Source organism: Mastomys coucha, unplaced genomic scaffold, assembly GCF_008632895.1.
Source record: "Mastomys coucha isolate ucsf_1 unplaced genomic scaffold, UCSF_Mcou_1 pScaffold18, whole genome shotgun sequence".
In the NCBI taxonomy this organism is placed as follows: Eukaryota; Metazoa; Chordata; class Mammalia; order Rodentia; family Muridae; genus Mastomys; species Mastomys coucha.
Genome location: NW_022196900.1, coordinates 85,699,550 through 85,721,420, shown reverse-complemented (window position 1 = coordinate 85,721,420; position 21,871 = coordinate 85,699,550). Strand labels below are relative to the sequence as shown.

Here is a 21,871-nt window from a genome sequence, read left to right as displayed (position 1 = left end):
GATTAAAATAAACATAATAGACCCATAACCATAGATAAAAGAGCTTTACTCCAGTTTGGGAAATTGAAGACATTACTGAGTAGAGTACACAAACTAGCCTTGGTAAAATTACATATTCTTAAAGTCTTCTCTAGAGAGCTACATAGGTTTCCAAGAATCTCAAAGGCAGTGTGATAGACAACTTAAGGCAAAGTTTAAATTTGAAAGACACTTGAATTGTTTACAGAGAGTTTGTATCTGACAGATGTTTTCATTGGAACCCCTACTTTTAAAGTATAGAATTAAGAGTCAGCGCCTTTATTGCCACTTGGTGATAACTGGAAAAATGAATAACTGCTTTCGCTTGGACTGATTAGATGCATTTCACCTCCAAAACCATTTATGGTCTTTGTAAAAGTTTGAATAATGAAGTGTCTGGTCCAAATCTGAAGTGATAGCTAGGACTTCTGGTTACATTAGCATGTAGTACAAATTTTCAAGCTGGGTATGGTGGTGCACACTTTTAATCCTAGTTCTTGTGAGGCAGGTAGATTTCCGTGAGTTTGAGTCCTTTCTCTGAGTTCCAGGACAGCCAGAGTCATACGTGGTGATACTCTGGAGGGGTGGTGCGTGTCTTGGGTCATGCTTAATGGTGCACACCTGTAGTCCCAGCAGTTGGGAGGTAGAAGCAAGATCAGAAGTTCAAGGTCATCCTGATGAACATAAGTTAGAAACCAGCCTTAGACTACTTGAGACCTGGTCTCAAAAAATAAGCCTGCCAGTCCTTTAATCCCAGCACTCCAGAAGTAGAGGCAGGCAGATCTCTGAGTTCAGGGCCAACACTGTCTAAAAAGTGAGTTCTAGGCCACTCAGGGATATATAGAAGTGGGGTCTTGTGGTGGTGTTTTGTTTTTTTGTTTTTTTAATTTGACACTAAGAGTAAATTATGTGAATGTAGACTTGAAGGGGAAGATGGCTTTGTGAGTGGAGTCATTTAAAAATCTAATACCTGTAGCACAAAAGGATTTGTTGTGGATCCTTATAGCAGAAATTGGCTGCCCTTGACCCCAACATTTTCCCTCAAATGTTCTTGGTCAGCACAAAGCAATCCATAACATTCTTCACAATACTTCAGGGTGTGGTGATACATCTGTTACTCAAGGTTCTGCTGGAAGATAAAAGGTTCTTTTCCCCCCTCCATAGTGCACTGAGATCAGAGCCAGCAGCCTACAAAAAAAGCATCCAGATACGAATTGACTGAGATCCTGCTTCCAGCCAACCTATCTGCTTGAGGAAAGTCCGTCCCTAGTGATCCTTTGATAAATGTTCTGTTGTTTCTGGGCTACAGATCCGACCATACATTTCTAAAGAGTCCCTGTAAGATTGAAAGAAATACAGTTAAGTTTGTACTTTCTACAATCTGAAATACAATTTTTACAACAATGAACTTCAAAGGTTTTCTTAGAACAGGATAGATTTCTACAGTGTGGTTTGTTTTGGTTGATTTTATTATATAGCTTCAACTGGACTAAAGTTGACTGTGTAGAAGTTTGGCCTTATCCCAGAGCTCCACCTGCCTCCTGAGTGTTGATAAAAGGCGTGTGTGCCAACACACCTGCTTTTGCAGGTTTTCTTTTTTTTTGTTTGTTTTGTTTTTTTTTAAGATTTATTTATTATTATATGTAAGTACACTATAGCTCTCTTCAGACACACCAGAAAAGGGCATCAGATCTCATTACGGGTGGTTGTGAGCCACCATGTGGTTGCTGAGATCCAAACTCAGGACCTTCAGTAGAGCAGTCAGTGCTCTTACCGGCTGTGCTGGCTCTCCAGCCCAAGCTCACAGGTTTTCATGGACCTGGAATGGCATTCCAGTAACAGGTAGTTACCCAGCTCTTGTTTGCAAAACTTAATGACGACAGTGAGGTAAGGGCGTAAAGCAGGCAGATACGGTGGCATACAGCTATAGTTAAAGCTTTTAAAAGACACTAGGCTCAGGGCTGGAGTGATGGCTCAGCAGTTAAGAGCACTGACTGTTCTTCTGAAGGTCCTGAGTTCAAATCCCAGCAACCACATGGTGGCTCACAACCATCCGTAATGAGATCTGACTCCTCCTTCTGGAGTGTCTGAAGACAGCTACAGTGTACTTATATAAAATAAATAAATCTTTTTTTAAAAAAGATACTAGGCTCTAAAATGTCCCAACTACTGAATGAATCCACAGCCTTTGTATTTATTATGCAAGAAAATGGGGTCAGGAGAGATGGCTTAGCAGATAAGAGGCTGTCCTCTCCAGAGGACCTGGGTTTAGTTCCCTGTACAGACCAATGCTGATACAGAAAGGAATAGACAAGCTTGTTGGGTGTTTTATACATTGACTAAGCAGTACATTTGGGCTCTATCATTTTGGGGTTTTTTGTTGTTTTGTTTTTTGGGGGCAGGGTTCTCTGTGTAGCCCTGGCTATCTTGGAACTCACTCTGTAGACCAGGCTGGCCTCAAACTCAGAAATCCTCCTGTCTCTGCCTCCCTAGTGCTGGGATTAAAGGCATGCGTCCCCATTGCCTGATGTGCTCTCTCTCTCTTTCTCTCTCTTTAATGAGTAAATTAGCCCTCTTGTTGGCCTCTTTTGTCATTCTGAACTTGGTAATAGGGTTGCCTTTTGATCTGTACCAAGGAAACTTGAGTGGCAGTGTTGGAGAAGTGTGTATGTAGAACCTGGATGTTGGGTGTTTTAAATATTTTATGTGTAAGTGAATATTTTACTTGCTTGTATGTATATATGTGTATCACATTTGTGTCTGGGAGTGCAAGGCCAGACGGGGCTACAAAGAAAAAAAGCTTTCCAAATTAATTATGTGTAACCTTCGGTATTTGAGAGACACATCCTTAAGTTATGTGGAAATTTAGACGTAGACTATGGGAGGCAAAGGCCAGGAATTCTACCTGCAATTGAAAGCCCAGCCTCAGCTACATAGTGAAACTATAGGAGGGGCAGGTTTTGGTACAGAGGCACATGCCTGTAACTACTCAGAATGGGCTGAGGATCCCACAGAGCAAGGCATTAGTGTTGTTAGGGAAGCAGTAAGGACGAGCACACACCACTGTCATCTACCCACAAAGATCACCTGACGGTTGTGCCTCGACTCCACCTGCCTGAGAAGTAGGTGCAGCAGCCTGTTCCAGACTCGTGGGTAGCATAGCCCTTTAAAAAGAGAGAGCTGTTTGCCATCTGTTCATGGGTGGGCACAACTTGAAAGTCATTTCCCCAAGTGATTTGTTTTCTTTCTTTAGATGAAATATTCCCTGGACCCTCCCACCATCCTCTCAGTTTTAGATTTCAGAGACTTGCGAAGCAGAGAACACTGACTTATATGTGGAAAGCTCTTCAGCAAGGCTTGTCCTCAGCCGCTCCATCTCCTTGTTCTTCTGCTGCTGAACTTGCACCCCACTGCGTAACTGCCTCTGTCTCTCCTCCATCTCCTCCAGCTGCTCCTGCACGGGATGGCCAAACATTTGTGAGCCAGACAACACACTCCTGACATCTGCTAATACAGTACTTACATGTTGTAGTTTGTGTTATTATTTGGGTTGGTTGGTTTTTGTTTTTAAAAGATTTATTTATTATTACAATTAAGAACACTGTAGCTGTCTTCAGACATACCAGAAGAGGGGCATCAGATCTCATTACCAGTGGTTGTGAGCCACCATGTGGTTGCTGGGATTTGAACTCATAACCTTTGGAAGAGCAGTCAGTGCTCTTACCCACTGAGCCATCTCTCCAGCCCCTGGTTGGTTTTTTAAACAAGATCTCACTATATCATCTGGCTGGCCTGGAACTCTGTGTAGGCCATCTCGCCTCCAACTCTGAACTGCCCCCTCTGCCTCCTCAGTACTGGGATTAAAGGCATACACCACTGTGCCCTCCCTGTATCATTGAATATTTACAGCACTGGTGACATGCACCTTTAATCCTAGCACTTGGGAGGCAGAGACAAGCAGATCTCTGAGCTTGAGGCCAACCTAGTCTACAACATGAGTTCTAGGACAGCCAGGGCTACACAGAGAAACCCTGCCTCAAAAAACTGGGGGAGAGGGGTTTGACTTGAAGCTTCATTACCACTCACTTGGTTACTTAAATCTTGACAGGGGGGGGGGGCTCAGCTGTTAAGAGCACTTGTTGCTCTTGCAGAGGACCCAGCTTTTGATTCTTAGCGTCCACTTGACTCACAGCCATAGCTAACTAGTTCTAGACTCCTGTTGAGTCCCTCTCCTCCTCACCTCTTTAGGTACCAAGAATACATGAAGTGCTGCACATACAGACGTACAAGCAAGACAGAGTGAGCCAAGAAATAAAAAGGTGGATTCAAGGATCTGGTGTGCTTATTGCTTTATCAGTTGCTGACATTCCTCGTAATTCATTACTTTCTATTTTAGGAGCATAGTAAGGTATTTTTAGCTTGTGGCTTGGAAGTTTTGTTTTTTAAAAAGGATTTATCTGCACTTCATAAATTATTGAGATTCTTTAAGGTTTAAAAATCATTTCACAACTAAAACCAAAGGTAAACCTGAACAAAGGTGCTAGTTACATTACAGTTCAGGGGCAGAGCACATGCCTATACCCTAATGACCCAGCACTGGAAGGAGAAATGATTAAGATGTAGTCATGGTGGGAGGTAGAAGGCCTGAAGTTCAATAAACCATCCTTGGTTACATAATTTTTGGCCAACTTGCACTACATAAAACACTGCCTTTTTTAAAAAAAGAAGTATAGGATAACTTGTATGTGGTGCCAAGGGTGCCAGCTGAGCACTGTTTGAGTCTTTGGTAATAAAGGAGGGCGGTCAGCATGTCTGGCTTGGATCCTTGGTGGTTGGGGTGGGACAGCTTCAGGTGCAGCTCACCTGGCAGACTGTCTCTTCACAAAGCCCTGGGCTTGACCATTATGGGATATGCATTTTGGAGGTGGAGGCAGGCTCCAGGACAGCCTAAGCTGTGCGTGTACAACCTTGTCTTACATGGCCTGAGTATTGGGGACATTGCGTGTTGGTGGGGGGTAGACTGTAAAAGGATGGTTGGGAAAGGCTGAGGATCAGCTGGTGTGTGCTGTTATTAGAGGACTTTTCTGATTTGAGGCAGCTTTGGTATTGTACTGAGGCACATAAGTCTGTGATGCCAACACTTGTTGACACTCACCTTTAACCAGAATTGTCAAAAAGATTAGTGCCCAGCCCTGCCTTGGGGGCCACAGGTATGTGGCCTTACCACCTAAGAATGTGGCATTTGAAGGGAGGAGGCATCACTGCCCCAGTTTGGATTAAGGCACAAAAGTACATGAGTACAGAAAGACAGGACGCTTGCCTGTAGTCCCAGAACTGCCCAGACTCAGAGTCCGGGTCATCCTGTGCCACAGTGTGTTAAGAGGCTAACCTGGTCTATGAGACCCTATCTGGAAGGAAGAAAGGAAGGAAGGAAGGAAAATGGCTTGATGTGCTGACACCCACCTTTAACCCCAGCAGATTTCTGAGTCTAATACTAGCTTGCTCCACATACTGAGTTCCAGGACAGAGCTATGTGGAGGACCTGTCTCAAGAACACTTTTTAAAATAAAATATTATCCGGGGAAATTGCTTAGTCATTAAAATGCTGGTCACACAATATGAGAACCTCAAATAATCCCCAGAGTCCATGGGAGGAAACACTGGTGACATGCTCACACCAGGAATTCAGAAACAGGCAAGGAACCTGGGGGCTCACTGAGTCAGTCAGCCCTTCACTAGACACATGAGAAAAACTGTCTCAGAGCTAGGTGGAGCTGGCTTCTTTAAGAGAAAATGGGCAGGCAGATGGAAGAAGCCACCTGAGTCACAGTGAATTCCTGGCCAACCAAGGCTAAGTAGAACCTGTTATTAAAGGGGGGAGGGGCTGCTGGAGAGAGCAGTTGCTCTTCGAGAGATCCTGAATTCAATTCACAACAACCACTTCGTGGCTCACAACCATCTATCTGTAATGGGATCCAATGTCTAATGGTGTCTGAAGCGTAACAATGTACTCACATACATAAATAAATCAATCTTTAAAAATAGAGGGGAGGGGCTGGCGAGATGGCTCAGCAGGTAAGAGCACTGACTGCTCTTCCAAGGTCCTCACTTTGGATCCCAGCAGCCTCATGGTGGCTCACAACCACTGGTAATGAGATCTGACACCCTCTTCTGGTGCATCTGAAAACAGGTACAGTATATTACACCGGAGCCAGCAGGGCCGGCAGAGGTCCTGAGTTCAATTCCCAGCGGCCACACACATGATAGATAGCTCATGGCCATCTGTACAGCTACAGTGCACTCATGTATTCATATAAATAAATCTTAAAAAAAATAGAGGGGAAAAGAGTGTTGACTGGAGAGATGGCTCAATGTTTGGCTTGGTTGGGTTGGGTTTTGTCTCTAGGTTTTTGTTAGGTTGGTTTGTTTATGAGACAGGGTTTCTCTGTATTCCTTACTGTTCTAGAGCTCACTGTAGACCAGGTTGGCCAGGAATTCAAGAGATCTACCTGCCTTTGCCTCCTGAGTGCTGACATTTAAGGCATGCACCACCACTGCCCCTTAGCCACTCAAGCTCAGTGTTTAAAGCAGGACCCACAAGCATCTGTACCTCCAGTTCCAAGGGATCTGGTACTGTCTTCTGGACACCTTGGTACACAGATAGACAGGCAAAACACTCATACACACAAAATCTAAAAATTAAGTCTAAAAAAGCATACAGTGCTCTTGCAGGGATTCCAAGTTCAGTTTCCAGCTCTCACCTCAGACAACTCATAACTGCTGGTAACTGCAGCTCCCCCAGGGATCCAATGACTGACATCTGTAGCCACCTGCACCAATGTGTATATATCTACCCAGACTTACACACTCATAATTAATAAAAGTAATTTTTAAAAGAATCTAAGACTAGGCCAGGTGCAGTGCTGCATGCTTTAATCCCAGCACTCAGGAGGCAGAGGCAGATGAGTTCAAGGCTGACTTTGTTAATGTTCAAAGCCAGAAATTAAATAACGAACTCCAGGTCAGCTTCCAAAAGAAAATGACAGCCGTTAAATAATGAAAGGAAAAGGAAAGCTGGTAATGCATGAACATGGGACCATGGGGAAGTGGCTCATGGGGATGGTAGGTGTGTGTATGTGGGTTATATTAGTTTATGTCTGAGTCCCAACCAGATGGGACTGAACATTCTCAGAAAGTCCCTCGCCCCTCCTACCAAATCTTTTTTTTTTTTTTTCCACCTATGGTCTAAACAATGACAGGCTCTTTCAGCCCACCATCCAGGCTGCCACCTAAATAAAGAATGCCTGACAGAGATGAGATCCATTTAACATAACTCTACCCAGTTTGTATTCAGTCTCCATTTTGCTCATAAGTGAAATTAAGTTCCGGTTTTCAGATTCAGCTTCCCAGAAGTAATTATCTATAGCGGACACTTAAAAATTCTCCTAAAAGGTCATAATACTATGGTTGTAATACTCAGTCTCTAATCTCAGTGCTCTGAAACTCCCCTGTTCACCACCTGTCCACCACCCCTTTTACCTCAGTACCAACCAGTTTAAAAGCCAGCTGAGCCAGGCGGTGGTGGCGCACGCCTTTAATCCCAGCACTCGGGAGGCAGAGGCAGGCAGAGTTCGAGGCCAGCCTGGTCTACAGAGTGAGTTCCAGGACAGCCAGGGCTACACAGAGAAACCCTGTCTTGAAAAACCAAGAGAAAAAAAAAAAAAAGAAAAGAAACAAATGTAGACAGGCAGCAGTGACAGTGATGGCACACACTTTTGATCCCAGTATTCAGGAGGCAGAGGCAGGCAGAGTTTGAGGCCAGCCTGGTCCCTGGTCCACAGAGTGAGGTCTGGAAATGGCCAGGGGTACACAGAGAAACCTTGTCTACAAAAGAAAAATGTACATAGAAGCAAGTGGTTCTCTTGAAAGCTCGAGGTCAGCCTGATCTACACAGTTCCAGGTTAGACTAGAGAGAGAGACCCTGTTTCAAAAACTAAAGTATTAGCCTGGACTACTGCAAGAGCTTTTACAAATATTAACAAGCTTGTTCTATACACATACTACTATTCATAGTAACCCCATGAAGTGCCTATCAATCCTACTTTTTAAAAAAATTATATGAATTCATCTGTACCTCAGTGTATATCTGTGCATCATGTGCATGCAGTGCCTAGGGAGGTCAGAAGAGATAATGGATCCCTTGGAGCTGGAGTTAACAGGAATGTTACAGGATATTTGATCACACTGTAAACCCTAAAATTGTATTATATACTGAAAAAAACCTTTTTAGTTGTGGTGTGGCTCAACCCTTAGCCCACACCTTTAATCCCACACAATGAAGGTAAAGCTAGTGCATAGAAGGAAGCACCCATGTTTGCAAGAGATGGTTATTTGAGTGGCAGACAAAGTGACGATTCAAAGAAAGATTTGACAGAGTGAGTGAGACATGGGATCTGCCCAAGTCTCATGATGAGAGAGAAGAAAGGGAAGCTACTTAAGAGGGCAGTGCAGAGACAGAAAAAAAGAGGAGGAAACAGTTTTACCAGGACAGTTATAGAGAGACAGTTTCCAAGCTAGACACAGGGGAAGACAAAATGAGCCAGAGAAGGAGTCAGAAGATTAGAACAGATTGACAAGTTAGTTTGAGGCCAAGCAAGGCAATAAGTCAGAAGCCAAGAGAAGCCAGATTGAATCAGTTGGCCTGGAGAGGATTTGAGCCAGAGCAGCTGATATGAACCAGTCAGCCATTGTTCAGAAAGAACTAGAAAGGGTGAGCTTATTCAGCAGCAAGTCTCAGGAGGCTGAGGACACCCCGGGCCTAGATTAGATTGGACAGAAGCTAGAAGCTTCCAGGCCTAGGTTAGCGGATGGAGGCAGTAAGTCTCCCAGACGACATTTACTACAAGCAAATAAAAATAGTATTTACACAGGAGGATGAAAACTGCCCTGCATTTCTACAGGGAATGACCTCTGCAAGAAGAGCAGCTCTCTCAGTCACCAGACATCTCTCCAACCGGAAGTCCCATTTCATCTGCTTCTTGGCCTCTTGGTTGAAATCAAGGTGTGATCCCATTTTACCTGTGAGGGAGCAGAGGCAGGATGTGCCTGGGCTCCAAGCACACATCCCTCATCACTCTGCTGCTCTCCTGACACAGACTCTTGTGACCTCTCCGTGAAACCCGAGAAGGCCAAACTGAAGTGCCCTGGCACTCTACAGTTAGAGAATAACAGCGCTGCCCTTCCAAGTAGACATTTACAAAAACAAAAGCATGAAGGTTGGGGGGTGGGAGAGGCTTGCTGGAAAGAGGGAGGGGTTGGCAGAGGTTGGGGAAAGGAGCAGAGAGGATGGCTGTGATCAAAATATATACATGCATGAGATCGTCAAAATAATTTTTTAGCATATTTGGAGGGAAGCGGGAGGGGGTCTGTGACTTTAGTGAAAACTTTGCCAGGGAAGATGGCTCAGCAGTTGAATACAAATGCATGAAGGCATAAGTTCAAATCCCCAGAAGTTTTCTAACACACTCAAATGTGACCACACACACACACACACACACACACACACATCTTTGCTCCCAATTCTTGGTGCAGAGAGTAGTACTGGCACAGCTCCATGCTGTTAGAGACCTCTCGCAGGTATAAGGCCAAGAGTGACAGAGCAGGACACCCAGTCAGCATGTACAGGTGAACACAGCTACACACAGACATACACACAGAGAAAAAGAAACCTTACATCAAAGCATTCACATCTTCCACTCCAGCCAGCCCTGCCTGCCTGCCTACTCATTCCTTTATGGCCCAGCCATACTGAGCTCACTTTCTGTGCTCGCAGATGAGTTGTCCCCTCTGCCTGGAACACTTTTACATAACTGATCAGTGAACAGTGTGCTCTGTATCACTCAGGGTCACACACTCAGGCCAGTGCTCAGAACTGCGGAAGACTGATCAACAGCTTCCTCCCTCCCCCCCCTCCGCCCCCACACACACCTTTCAAACATTCCATACCTTGCAGAGGTATAAAGTAAACCGAACTCTGTGGAGAACTTTCTAGTACGTTAGCTATTGTTAATCCTCTGCAGCCCTCCTTGTTTCTCTAGGCAGGAATGAGCACATACAGGGGCTACTTCCTTGGATGGTTCTGGGCTTAGCACATTGAAGCATGTTCATTGAGTCTAAGGTGCTCACATTTAACCATCTCGAGCAACCTCTTTTCTTTCTTCCCTCTTTTGGAGTTTACCATACAAACCAGGCTGACCTTGAATTCAGAGATCCACCTGCTACTGCATCCTGGATGCTGGGATTAAGGTGCATACCACCATGCCAGGCCTTTTTTTTTTTTCTGTGTGAGTAGTGCCAGAGGTCAAACCCAGGGCCTTGTGCATGCTAAGCAAGCACCCTAGCACTGAGCTACAATCTCAACTCAGAAAGCTTCATTAACATCAATAATGTTTGGGTTTTATGAACATGTTCGTTTTGTCTGGCATCCCTCCCAGACTGCAAACTCTGAGAACAGCATCAGCATCACCTCATCCCTGACTGTCTCCTGCCTTTTCTTGCCAGCACCTTAGCCTCAATTATACTAGACACACATAGAAACTGTGAATGAATGGATAATGGAGGCGGTAGGGTGGAGAAAACTACTCTAAGAGCGCAAGAGCAACCTAAGAAGCTCGCAGTAGCCTTGCAAAGTAACCAGAATGAAACAGGGTGAGTCACCTGCAAACACCACTTAGGAGGCCTTACACACACACACACACACACACACACACACACACACACACACATATACACACATACACACACGCATACACACATATACACACACATACACACACATACACACACATACACATACACATACATACACACATACACACACATATACACACATACACACACACACACACATATACACACACATACACACACATACACACACACACACATACATACACACATATACACACATACACACACATACACACACACACACACACACACACACACACACACTAAAAAAATAAATGGAATAGGCATGGTGACATAGCCTTCCTCAGCACTCAGGAGGCCGAAGCAGGAGAATCAAGAGTTAAGGCACACTGGACAGTGGTAGCACATGCCTATAATCCCAGCACTTGGGAGGCAGAGGCAGGCAGTTTTCTGAGTTGGAGGCCAGCCTGGTCTACAGAGTGAGTTCCAGGACAGCCAGGGCTACACAGAGAAACCCTGTCTCAAAAACAAACAAACAAACAAAAAAATAGTTAAGGCACTCTATACTCTCCAGTGACATCCTGTCTCAAAAACAGTATACGTAGGGCTGGATGCATGGCTTTTGCCGAGTGTCTGAATTCCATCGATCCCCATTGGGTAGCTCTCAACCGCCTCTGAGTTCAGCTCCCGTGGATCCCATGCCTCTAGCCTCTGAGGGCACCAGTGCTCCCTGTGCACTTACCCAAATGGTACACATGATTAAAAATAAAATCTGGGCTGGTGAGATGGCTCAGTAGGTAAGAGCACCGACTGCTCTTCATAAGGTCCTGAGTTCAAATCCCAGCAACCACATGGTGGCTCACAACCACCCATATGAGATCTGACGCCCTCTTCTGGTGCATCTGAAGACAGCTACAGTGTACTTATGTATAATAATAAAAAAATAAATCTTAACAAATAAAAATAAAAAAAATAAAAACAAAAATAAAAATAAAATCTGAAGCCAGTGGTGGGTGGTGTGTGCCTTTAATCTCAGCACTCAAGATCATTAGTTCAAGGCCAGCCTGGTGTACAAAGCTAGAGGAGAGGCCAAGGCCACGCAAAGAAACTGTCTCAAACACACACACACACACACAAATAATAAAACAAAAATAATATTTAAAAAATCATAAATACTATAATAAGATAGTGAGCAAAGTGAACACAACCATTTTCAAAAAAATTCTCTTGAGAAAAGGCACACAACTTTAAGTGTATCCAAGGAAATATATTTCAAAAACCATAAAGACCAAGTTAGACATGATGGGTGATACTGCCAGGATCTGGGATGCTGAGGCAGGAGAAGGGTGAGTTAAAGACCTATACACAAGAAACTGGCAGACAGAGGCATCAGGAGCTCCTGGTCACATGGAGCTTTAGGCCAAGCTGAGCCACTCGAGACCCTGTCTGCGAATATAACAGCGCTTGACTGTAAAATGCCCTACAGGAACGTTTCCTGAGTGTGCCTAGCAACACATAACATTGGCCTGCTGTGTCCCCCAAGCTGCGTGGCAGACTAGGAGACAAGTAAAGATAACCCCTGGCTTCTGCAAGCCCAGCCTGCAGCCACACATGCAAATGTTTATCCCTTCAGTATTTATATCCTACTCTGTTCTAAAATGGGGTTAGAACTGGCTCACACTTAATCAGAAATAACTGGAATACAGGGATATGGTGACATGGACAAAAATGGAAAATGAAGAGAGATTCCATCTCAGACCCTGCACAGCTTCAAGGTGGAGGCTGGATCTGTGGTTCTCACGGCCCACGTACCGAGTAGCACCCAGGAGTTCCTGCCCTGGGCCGCCCTGCCCTGGGCCACTCTAACCCTCTCCATAGCCAAGCATCCTTGGGCTGCTCTAACGCTCTCCAGAGCCAAGCATGAGTCCTTTAGACTAGAAAAGGAAGCACAGAAACTCCTAGGGCTGGTCAGGCCCAACTTCAAATGACTTTGCTGAGCCTCAGTTTCATTGTCTATAAAAATAATTAAGAAGAAGAATCCAAGCGGGGATGGGATTGGGGGGGGGGCTGGAGAGATGGCTCAGTGGTGAAGAGCACTGATTGCTCTTCTGAAGGTCCCAAGTTCAAATCCCAGCAACCACATGATGGCTCACAACCATCCATAAAGAGATCTGACGCCCTCTTCTGGTGTGTCTGAAGATAGCTACGGTGTACTTAGAGATAATAATAAATAAATCTAAAAAAAAAAAAAAAAAAAGAATCCAAGCCAGGTAGTGGTGGCACATCATGCCTTTAGTCCCAGCACTTGGGAGGCAGAAGCAGGCAGCTGAGTTCGAGGCCAGCCTGGTCTACAGAGTGAGTTCCAGGACAGCCAGGGCTACACAGAGAAACCTTGTCTGGAAAACAAAACAAAAAAAAAGAATCCAAGCTGGGTATGGTAGCCCATTTTACCCTGGTACCATAGGCCTGGCAATCCCAGCTACATGGGGTCGGAGGGTAGGGGGTGGGGTGGCTGAAGCAAGAAGATCTCAAACTCAGAGCCTGCCTGAGCTATTGAGTGAGTTCAAGACTAGCCTAGACAACTTAGGCCCTGTCTCAAGTTAAAAGAGGATTATGAATAAAGCTATACAGAGCTTGACTAGCCTGTGTGAAGCCCTGGGTTCAGTCATCAGACCCTTAACCCTCCACAAACCCCACTACCATACACACACACACACACACACACACACACACACAGCACTGTGTTGCTGTGTAAACCAACAGTGAACATAACTGGCAAGAGGCTGGGGTATGGGGATAGAGATGGCTCAGCAGATAAGAGCACTTACTGTTCTTGCAGAGGACCTGAGTTCAGTTCCCAGCACTCTCATGGTAGCTTACAACCATCTCTAACCCCAGATCCATAGGATTCAACACCCTTTTCTGGCTTTCTTGGGCACTGCATGCACACAGGTGCATATACGTAGGCAAAAAACCCATATGCATAAAGCAAAAATAAAATCTTAAATTAAAAAAAAAAGGCTGGGGATATGATTCAGTAGCAGAGTACTTACCAAGCACGAAACCCTGGTTTAATCCCCAACACACACACACACACACACACACACACACACACACACACACACAGAGCTATATAAACCAAAACTAAAAACATCTGTCAAATCCTAACCCTGGCCTAACCAAATGAAATTAATAAAGAACAAAGGAAAAGATTGAGTTGGGGCCAGGCAGTGGTGACGAATGCCTTTAATCTCAGCACTTGGAAGGCAGAGGCAGGTGGATTTCTGAGTTCAAGGTCAGCCTGGTCTACAGAGTTCCAGGACAGCCAGGGCTACAAAGAGAAACCCTGTCTCAGAAGGAGAAAAGGACATCAGACTTCCCTGGAGCTAAAATACGTCACTTCCGCTGGGTGTGGTGGCCCCCTGGGTATGGTCCTAGTACTCAGAGGGCTAAGGCAGGAAGATCTCGAGTTTCTCAAGGTCCCCAGACCAACCTGAGCTACATTATAAAACCCTGTCTCTTGCACAGCCAATGGGCCTACCCTGTACTGTTGAACCTCTTCGTCGCGTTTTTGCCTCACGAGCGTAATCTGGTCCTCCAGGTTCCTGTTCTGAAGTTGGAGCTGCCGGGCCTCTGCTTCCAGGGGTCTCAGAGCCTCCCTCATCTCCTGGATCTCCGCCTGGGTGTCTTGCAGAGCTCTGGTCCCTGCTTCTTTCCTTTCCAGGAGCCGAAGCAGCTGAGGCTCATACTCCTCCTCCAGGCCCTGGCGGGTCTCTGCCATGAGATTTTCAAACTGTGTTGACAGCCGTCGGCTCTCCTGGAGAAAGTGCCCATCACTCTGGGTCGGGGGTGCTTCTAGTTGTTGTTGCAACTGCTCCTTCTGCTTCTGATAGGCATCTTGGAGCTGGGTCAGTTCTCCAGAGAGCTGGGCCGCCCGAGTGGTCAGTGCTTCCCTGCAATCAGCGAACTGAGCCACGTCCTGCTGACGGCACTCCAGCTGGTACTGGTAAGCCACGCATTCCTTGGTCACCTTAAACAGCTTCTGCTTCACCATCCGGATCTCCTCCCTGAGCCCATCTCTCTCCAGCTCTGCCTGTGCGTGCAGCTTGTAGGCAGCCAGGATGTCCTGGTGGACTTGCTGTACCTCTCGCAGAGCTGGTTCCCGGAGCAGCACAAGCTCATGGATAAGCTGGTCCCTCTCCTCTTCCAGCTGGGACACAGCTTCTACACACTGCTGGAAACGACCTTCCAACAGCTCCAGGTCCTCCACGCTAAGGTCCTCCTCTATGCTGGGAATCGGTTGAGCTGGTAGACTTTCCTCCGTCGCTGCTGTTTCTCCCTCACAAGTAGTTGGGCTCTTAGCTGGCTCCACAGGCTGCTCTGAAATTGGTACGTCATCTGGCCTCACGGGTTCCTCCACCAACAGCGTCTCCTTTGGACTCACAGGCTCTTCCAGGTGCAGCACCTCGTCTGGCTGCCTCGATTCGTCAATAAACAATGTCTGCTCTGGCTTCTCAGACTCTTCCTCATAAAGACTCTCTTCAAAGTCCCCCGATGCCCCCAGATAGAGAATGTCCTCTAGGTTCACAGTCCCCTCCAAAGACAGAGTGGCCTCTGGGTTAAAGGTCTTGGCTTCCTTCGGGGATTCTGAGTCCTGAAGAGGAAAACTAGCCTCTGTGTGTGTTTCCCTGAAAGAGAGATGACCCGCCATGAAAGAGCAGCCTGTGCCCCACTGATGTGCCTGTCCACAGGCCCTCTACCTCACGGTTAGCTGCAGCAAGGTCTCTGGGTTTGACTATGCTTGGCTCTTGGCACTATTATAAGGTGTGGCCTTATTGGAGGAGGTGTGGCCGTGTTATAGGAAGTGTGTGTCACTGTAGGGGTAGGTTTTGAGGTTCCTATGTTCATATGCTCCTCCTATGTTCAAGCTCCACTCAGTGTGGAAGAGACCCTCTTCCTGGCTGCCTTCAAATCAAAATGTAGAACTCTCAGCTCTTCCAGCACTATGCCTGCCTAGATGCTGCCATGCCTCCCCACCATGATGATAATGGACTGAACCTCTGAACCTGTAAGCCAGCCCCAATTCAATGTTGACCTTTATAAGAGTTGCCATGGTCATGGTGTCTCTTCACAGCAGTAAAACCCTAAGACACTGCTCCCCTCTCCAATGTGCCTCTTCCACACGCAGCCCACCGTTTGCATTCCCTGACACCGCAGCATCACTGGCTAGTCTCTGCTTACATCGCTCAAGGAGAGGAAGTTTACTCTCAGACACAGCTGGATGCTCCACAGTTCTGCACATGTTCAAGGGCAATGGAGGGGCTACATAGACTGTCTCCAAAAAACAACAAGGAAAGACAACCGAGTACTCCTAACACCTGGGAGGCTGAGGGAGTGGGGCAGAAATGCAAGGCCAGCCTCAGCTACTTAGTGAGTTGGAAGCCAACCTGGTTTCCTGAGAATCTGCCTCTCCCTGACAAAAAGGGGGTGTTCAGTGACTCAGCAGATAAAGGCATTTGCTACCAAATCTGATAAACTGAGTTCAATCCCTGGCTTCCAAATGGAGAGAACCAATTTCTACAAGTTGTCCCAGAAACACACACATGCACATGCAAATACACACACACACACACACACACACACACACACACACACACACACACCAAATAAAGTGTCAGGGTTGGGGCTGGAGAGAAAACTTAGTGGTAAAGAGCACTGGCTGCCCTGCAAAGGACCAGAGTTCAGTTCCCAGTACAACTACCTGCAACTCCAGTTCGGGGTGGGGGGTATTAACCCTCTTCTGGCCCTAGGTATCCCTCCCTGCATACATGCCAAAAAATTTTTTTTTAATTAAATCTAAATTAAATTTAAATTAAATCTAAAACCAAACAAACCAAAAAGCCAATGGGCTGAGAAGATGGGTCAGTAAAGTGCCTGCTTCCCACACACAAGCCATGAGCACCTGAGTGTGGATCCCCGCAGCCCTGTGAAAAAAACCCAGATGCTGTGGTAACAGCTGTAAGCCTCGCACTGAGTAGGCAGAGACAAGGGAACCCCAGAGACTTGGAGTAGCTTACTAACTGGTGAGCTCCAGACCCAGTGAGGGATCCTATGAGGAACCAGTGAGGAGGGCATGCAAAATTGACCTCTGACCTCTACACACATGCACACATATGTGCAAACACACAAACACACACAAGTAATAGCTGAGGCTATAGCTCAGTTGGTAGAGTGCTCACAGGACATGCCGGATGCCTTGGCTTTGATCCCTAGCACTACATAAAACCAGCTGTGGTAGTGCGCGCCTTTTTCTATAACCACACCACTCAGGAGGTAGAGACAGTTCGAGGTCATCTTTACCAGCATAGAGAGTTCAGAATCAGCCTGGGCGCTCATATATGTGTGTGTACGCATGCACACATCTATACATATGGGCTCCAAACATTAATGTTGAGAATCTTGCTAAAGAGCTTTTCTCCCTTATTCACTGGGGAAGAGTCTCTCAATCAAATCCAGAGCTCACCAATATGGCTAATCTTTCCAGCTTGACCTGGGGGGCTCCATCTCCTCCTTCTAGGGCTGAAACTACAGGCGGTCTACATCATCCAACCAGTACTGAGCCATATCCCAGGTTTCATGAGAACTATAATTTTGGGGGAAGCTGAGCTTGAGGTACCCCAAAAACACCAGATGAAGATAATCAAAACCTACTTCCTCTCTGGGGAAAAAAATGGGTGGAGCATTCTGATGCATGCCTTTAAACCCATGCAGAAGCAAGGGGCTCCCGGTAGGTTCTAAGCCAGTCTGATCTACATAGCAAGTTCCAGGCCAGCCAGGGCAACATAGTGAGACCCGACTCCTTATATTCAAACAAACAAACAAAACAATAAAATGAATGAATGAGGTGATTGTTGAGATCTGCTTCAAACTTATATTCTTTTTGCATTTTATTTAATGTGTACGTGTGCGTGTGTGTGTGTGTGTGCGTGTGTGTCCAGTGCTAGTTCTGGGGTGGAACTCAGGTCATCAAGCTTGACCACAGCTCAGCTGCCCTCAGGCTATAGTTCTCTTTGACTCTGAGTCAGGTTGGTTAGCAAGAAACCTGCCTCAGTTCCCTGCTCCATTTAGCCATCTCTCTGAAACTGACCTTTACCACAGGAAGTCTCCAACCCTGTCAAGCTGTGGTCTGTTTACTTTGTTTTGTATTGGCCTTTTTGGTTTGTTTTTTTTGTTGTTGTTGTTTTTTGTTTTGTTTTGTTTTTTTGAGACAGGATTTCTCTGTATAGCCCTGTCTGTCCTCAAACTCATAAATCTGCCTGCCTCTCCCTCCCAAGTGCTGGGATTAAAGGCGTGCGCCACCATTGCCTGGCATGTATTGTTGTCTTTTTTTTTTAAAGATTTATTATTATATGTACATACACTGTAGCTGTCCTCAGACATACACAGAAGAAAGTGTCAGATCTCAGTACATATGGTTGTGAGCCACCATGTGGTTGCTAGGATTTGAACTCAGGACCTTCAGAAAAGCAGTCAGTGCTCTTAACCACTGAGCCATCTCACCAGCCGTATTGTTGTCTTTTTGAAACAGGGTTTCTCTGTGTAGTCTTGACTGTCCTGGAACTTACTCTGTAGACCAGGCTGGCCTCAAACTTACAAAGATCTGCCTGCCTCTGCCTCCCAAGTGCTGGGATGAAAGGCGTGCTCCACCATGGCTTGGCCATGCCAGCCTTCTAACGGGCCTCCTCGCCTCTGTAGCTAAGCCTAGCCATAATTTGCTGTCTATCACATGGTTGCTCCATGCCACAGTTGTAAAGCCTTTATGACAGGGTCTTGCTGTAAAGCCCTGGGTGACCTGGTACTCACTATGTAGCCCAAGCTGGCCCTAGACTCTCTTTTTAAAAATATTTTATATGTATGAATGTTTTACCTGCATGCATGTCTGTGCACCACATGTATGCCTGCTGCCCTCAGAGGTTAAAAGAAGGCATCAGATCCCCTGGAGTTATGAATGGTTGTGAGACACCATGTGGGTGCTGGGAACCCAATCTAGGTCCTCTGCAAGACCCACAAGTCCCCTTATCAGCTGAGCCATCTCTCCAATGCCTCAGCCTCCCAAGTGCTGTGACTACAGGCGAAAGCCATCCACGGCCGGCTCGCAGAATCTCAGAGATGTGGCCCTAACGTAAGAGTTTTTAGCCTCAGCTCACATTCTTCTTGCCATCAGCCCAGTGCCTGGCAACATGTGGCAACTCTTCACACCTCCCACTCCAAGCCCACAATATCTCAAGGAGCTAGCTGGAAAAACATAACTTCCTGAATACCAGTCTGCCTAAAACCACCAGACTGAGCTACCAGAGAAGGTAAAACTGCCAGCACCGGGAAGGAGCAGCTGCTCGCCCGGACAGCCAGGCCCACCTCTCCTGCTCTGCCAGAGTTCCTGCTTTTCCTCCGCATCATGTTCTGCTGCCTTGGAGTGACTTCACCTCTATTCTAAGCGTTTACATGAATACTCACTTGTAGGCTGCTCATCTGTTATGCCCAATGCAGAGGCCAGCAAGCCAAAGGGCAGAGAGTAGAAAGCCTACGTGAGGTTCTGTAAGTGGAGGGAGCCTGGAGACCCCAGTCCTTAGCCCACTTCGCACAAACCTAAAAGACTTTTTGAAACATCACAGTCAGAGCATCTTTCTAGGATTGGGGTTGGAACCGAGGGGCAAGCACTTGCCTAGCATGCAGGAAGTACTAGGTTTATGTCCCATCCAGAAAAAATAATCTGTTGCGGGGGGGGCAGCGGTAGCGGGAGGCAGAAGCAGGGGGATTTCAGTGAGTTAAAGGCCAGCCTGGTCTACATAGTGAGTTCCAGGACAGTTGGGGCTAAAACAAATAAATTTTTTTTTTTAAAAAAAAATCTGTTTATGTTGGGCGGTGGTGGCACAAGCCTTTAACCGCAGCACTTGGGAGGCAGAGGCAGGTGGATTTCTGAGTTCAAGACCAGCCTGGTCTACAGAGTGAGTTCCAGGACAGCCAGGGCTACACAGAGAAACCCTGTCTCGGGGAAAAAAAAAATCTGTTTACTTAACTAATGTCTAAACATCCTCCAAGTACCGTATGCCAACAATATCCACTTGTGTCTTCAGGACTCTCTGAATACAGCTCATCTTCAGGAGTGGTGACTTTGTGTTTATAAAGGTTTGTTTGTCCACTGGATGGAGAGAATGTCCTGAGGACAGGGCTACTTGTGGGCCCCTTAGAAGGTAAGAAGAAAACAACTGAACTCCCAGGGGAAATGTGCCCAAGGTCAAGTGGCAGGTTTGTGGTATAGAACCCAGGCCTCCTGACTTCTGGGCTGCTACACCACCCTGGGTACCAGAGGTTGTCCTCAGCTAACTGCCTCTCTACTGAGCTGGCTAAGAAGCAGATTACAGGAGGCCAAACAAGAGAGGGACAGTACCCAGCTGGGGCCCCTGACCTCAAGGCCTCTGCCACTCTGTCTGTGTCCCAGAGGACTTGGACAACTCTTTTACGCTGTCCATCGGACTGTGACTTGGACGTGCGTGTTGCATGCAAACAGGAGTTCGTGCCTAGCTTCAAGCTGATTAGTGTGTGGGTAGGGAGTACAGGGAAAAAGTGTTTAAGACCCAGCTTAGCTTTCTCTTCTCCTGTGACGACAGGGGGTACCAGGAAGTATTCCCATAACTTGATACACTGGGAAGTCCCTGGGCCACAATGTGACCTGGTGCAAAACGACTCCACAATCCCCAGTGGTAAAGTTACAGTGTGGACAGCTGTTGGACTCAGCCAGGGCCCAGGGCTAGCCAGGAGAACAACCCCTCTCTAGGCCTCCACCCTGAGCCACACCAGGCAGAACGGGCTGACTGAACAGACTCAACTTCAGCTGGCAGCTACCCAATCCTGCACCAAGCGGCTCAAATGCAGTGAATTCTAAAGTGGTTTCTCCCTAGCCCCGCTAATAAGTGAATGAGAAACAACAGGGGAAAAAAATAAGACTGAAAACAACAAAACTTATACTCTTTGGTCAGTTAGGCCAATTTACATTTTGACAGGTTGCGAGCCTGAAAGGATTAATCTCGCACTCAGCCTGTGGAAGGAGTGACACAGACCACCGGAGGTGTCAGGTCCCCCAGCCAGGGCCTCCCATCTCCCTTCCCCGATGGCTCCGCCCCGTGCCACACCCGGGCATGACCACTACCCACAGCCAAGGGAAAGGGGCCGCGGGTCGAGGATGGGAGCCCACCCAGCACCCCCTGTCCTACCGGGCGGCGACACGGGCCCTGGAGGATCCTACCTCGCGGGCTGGGCGCCGTCCCCGCCGCGCAGAGGTTCCGGGCTGGCCATGGCTGCGCGACCCCGGGCTCGCCCGGAGCGTTATTAATAGCCAACGCTGTCGGCGATAGTGCCGGTGCCGGCGCCCGCCGCACTGCCAGCTGCAGCGGACACCAGATCCCGGCGGCCCGGGCGGGACGCGCCCACTTGGCCGGACGATTACCCGCGGGAGGAGGGCGCGGGCCCCGCGGCCCTGGGGGCGGGGAGAGGGTGGGAGGGAGTGGGGGTGGGGGTGGGGTGGCATGAGGGGGTGGCCCAGAGGCACATCGCGAACCTTCCTTCCATCTCTCCACCTTTCCTTCTGGCCCTGGCTGCATGGTGAGGAGAGGAGGGGGCTGTTCAGTCCTAGGGGAGCAGCTCCCGTGTTCAATCCAGACAGGAGGAAGGTTTACTGGTGGGGTACCCAGAGGGATCCAGCGCCCCTCGTGTCGGCGCTTTGCGATCCCCACCCGCGCAAGGGCTTGGAGCCGGGCCACCGAGAAGGTGGCCCGCAGCTGTCGTAAGGGTGTGGGGCCGGGCGCCTGCTGGAGAAGGGGGGCGGGTAACCGCCACACCCCATGTGTCTGGGGACAGCTGGGGACCACGGCTGAGGAAGAATCGCAGAAAGGCTTAAGGCAGTAAAGTTGAGTCTGTTTAATTCAGGTGTCTTCCTCTCGCCCTGGGAGGTTTCTTGGGGGTGAGGGGTCTTCTGAGAGCTCCACTTGTCGCTCCTGCTCAGCCACTTCTGCTGTGTTTCAAGGCACGCACCGACCCCTAAGTCTTCTTCGCCCGCCCTCCGGTGTCTGACTTAGACTTCCACACT

General features: G+C 47.4%; 1 protein-coding gene across 5 annotated transcripts; it reads right to left on the bottom strand.

The window, feature by feature from the left end:
• Positions 1-29: 29 nt before the first annotated feature.
• On the bottom strand, positions 30-21,652 carry Sync (syncoilin, intermediate filament protein). 5 transcript variants are annotated; one of them, XM_031378765.1, is made up of 5 exons: positions 21,032-21,189; positions 14,270-15,416; positions 3,348-3,472; positions 3,106-3,182; positions 30-1,354 (listed from the first exon to the last, which is right to left on the bottom strand). In XM_031378765.1, exons 1-5 carry the CDS (start codon positions 21,079-21,081, stop codon positions 1,344-1,346), a joined length of 1,410 nt encoding a protein of 469 aa, XP_031234625.1. In that variant the 5' UTR covers positions 21,082-21,189; the 3' UTR covers positions 30-1,343. The 5 variants fall into 5 exon arrangements, with proteins under 5 accessions (XP_031234625.1, XP_031234626.1, XP_031234627.1 ...); XM_031378766.1 differs by lacking the exon at positions 3,106-3,182; XM_031378767.1 differs by lacking the exons at positions 30-1,354; positions 21,032-21,189 and adding an exon at positions 21,344-21,652 and having other exon boundaries at positions 2,186-3,182.
• Between the last annotated feature and the right edge of the window lie 219 nt (positions 21,653-21,871).

Bases quoted from the DNA above. Each gene is read 5' to 3' on its own strand.
- Sync (XM_031378764.1), bottom strand. From the start codon at position 21,081: ATGGCCAGCCCGGAACCTCTGCGCGGCGGGGACGGCGCCCAGCCCGCG. The intron at 15,417-21,031 runs GTAGGATCCTCC...TCTCTCTTTCAG, and splicing joins GACGGCGCCCAGCCCGCGAG to GGAAACACACACAGAGGCTA. The intron at 3,473-14,269 runs GTAGGCCCATTG...CATCCCGTGCAG, and splicing joins AAGAGGTTCAACAGTACAGG to GAGCAGCTGGAGGAGATGGA.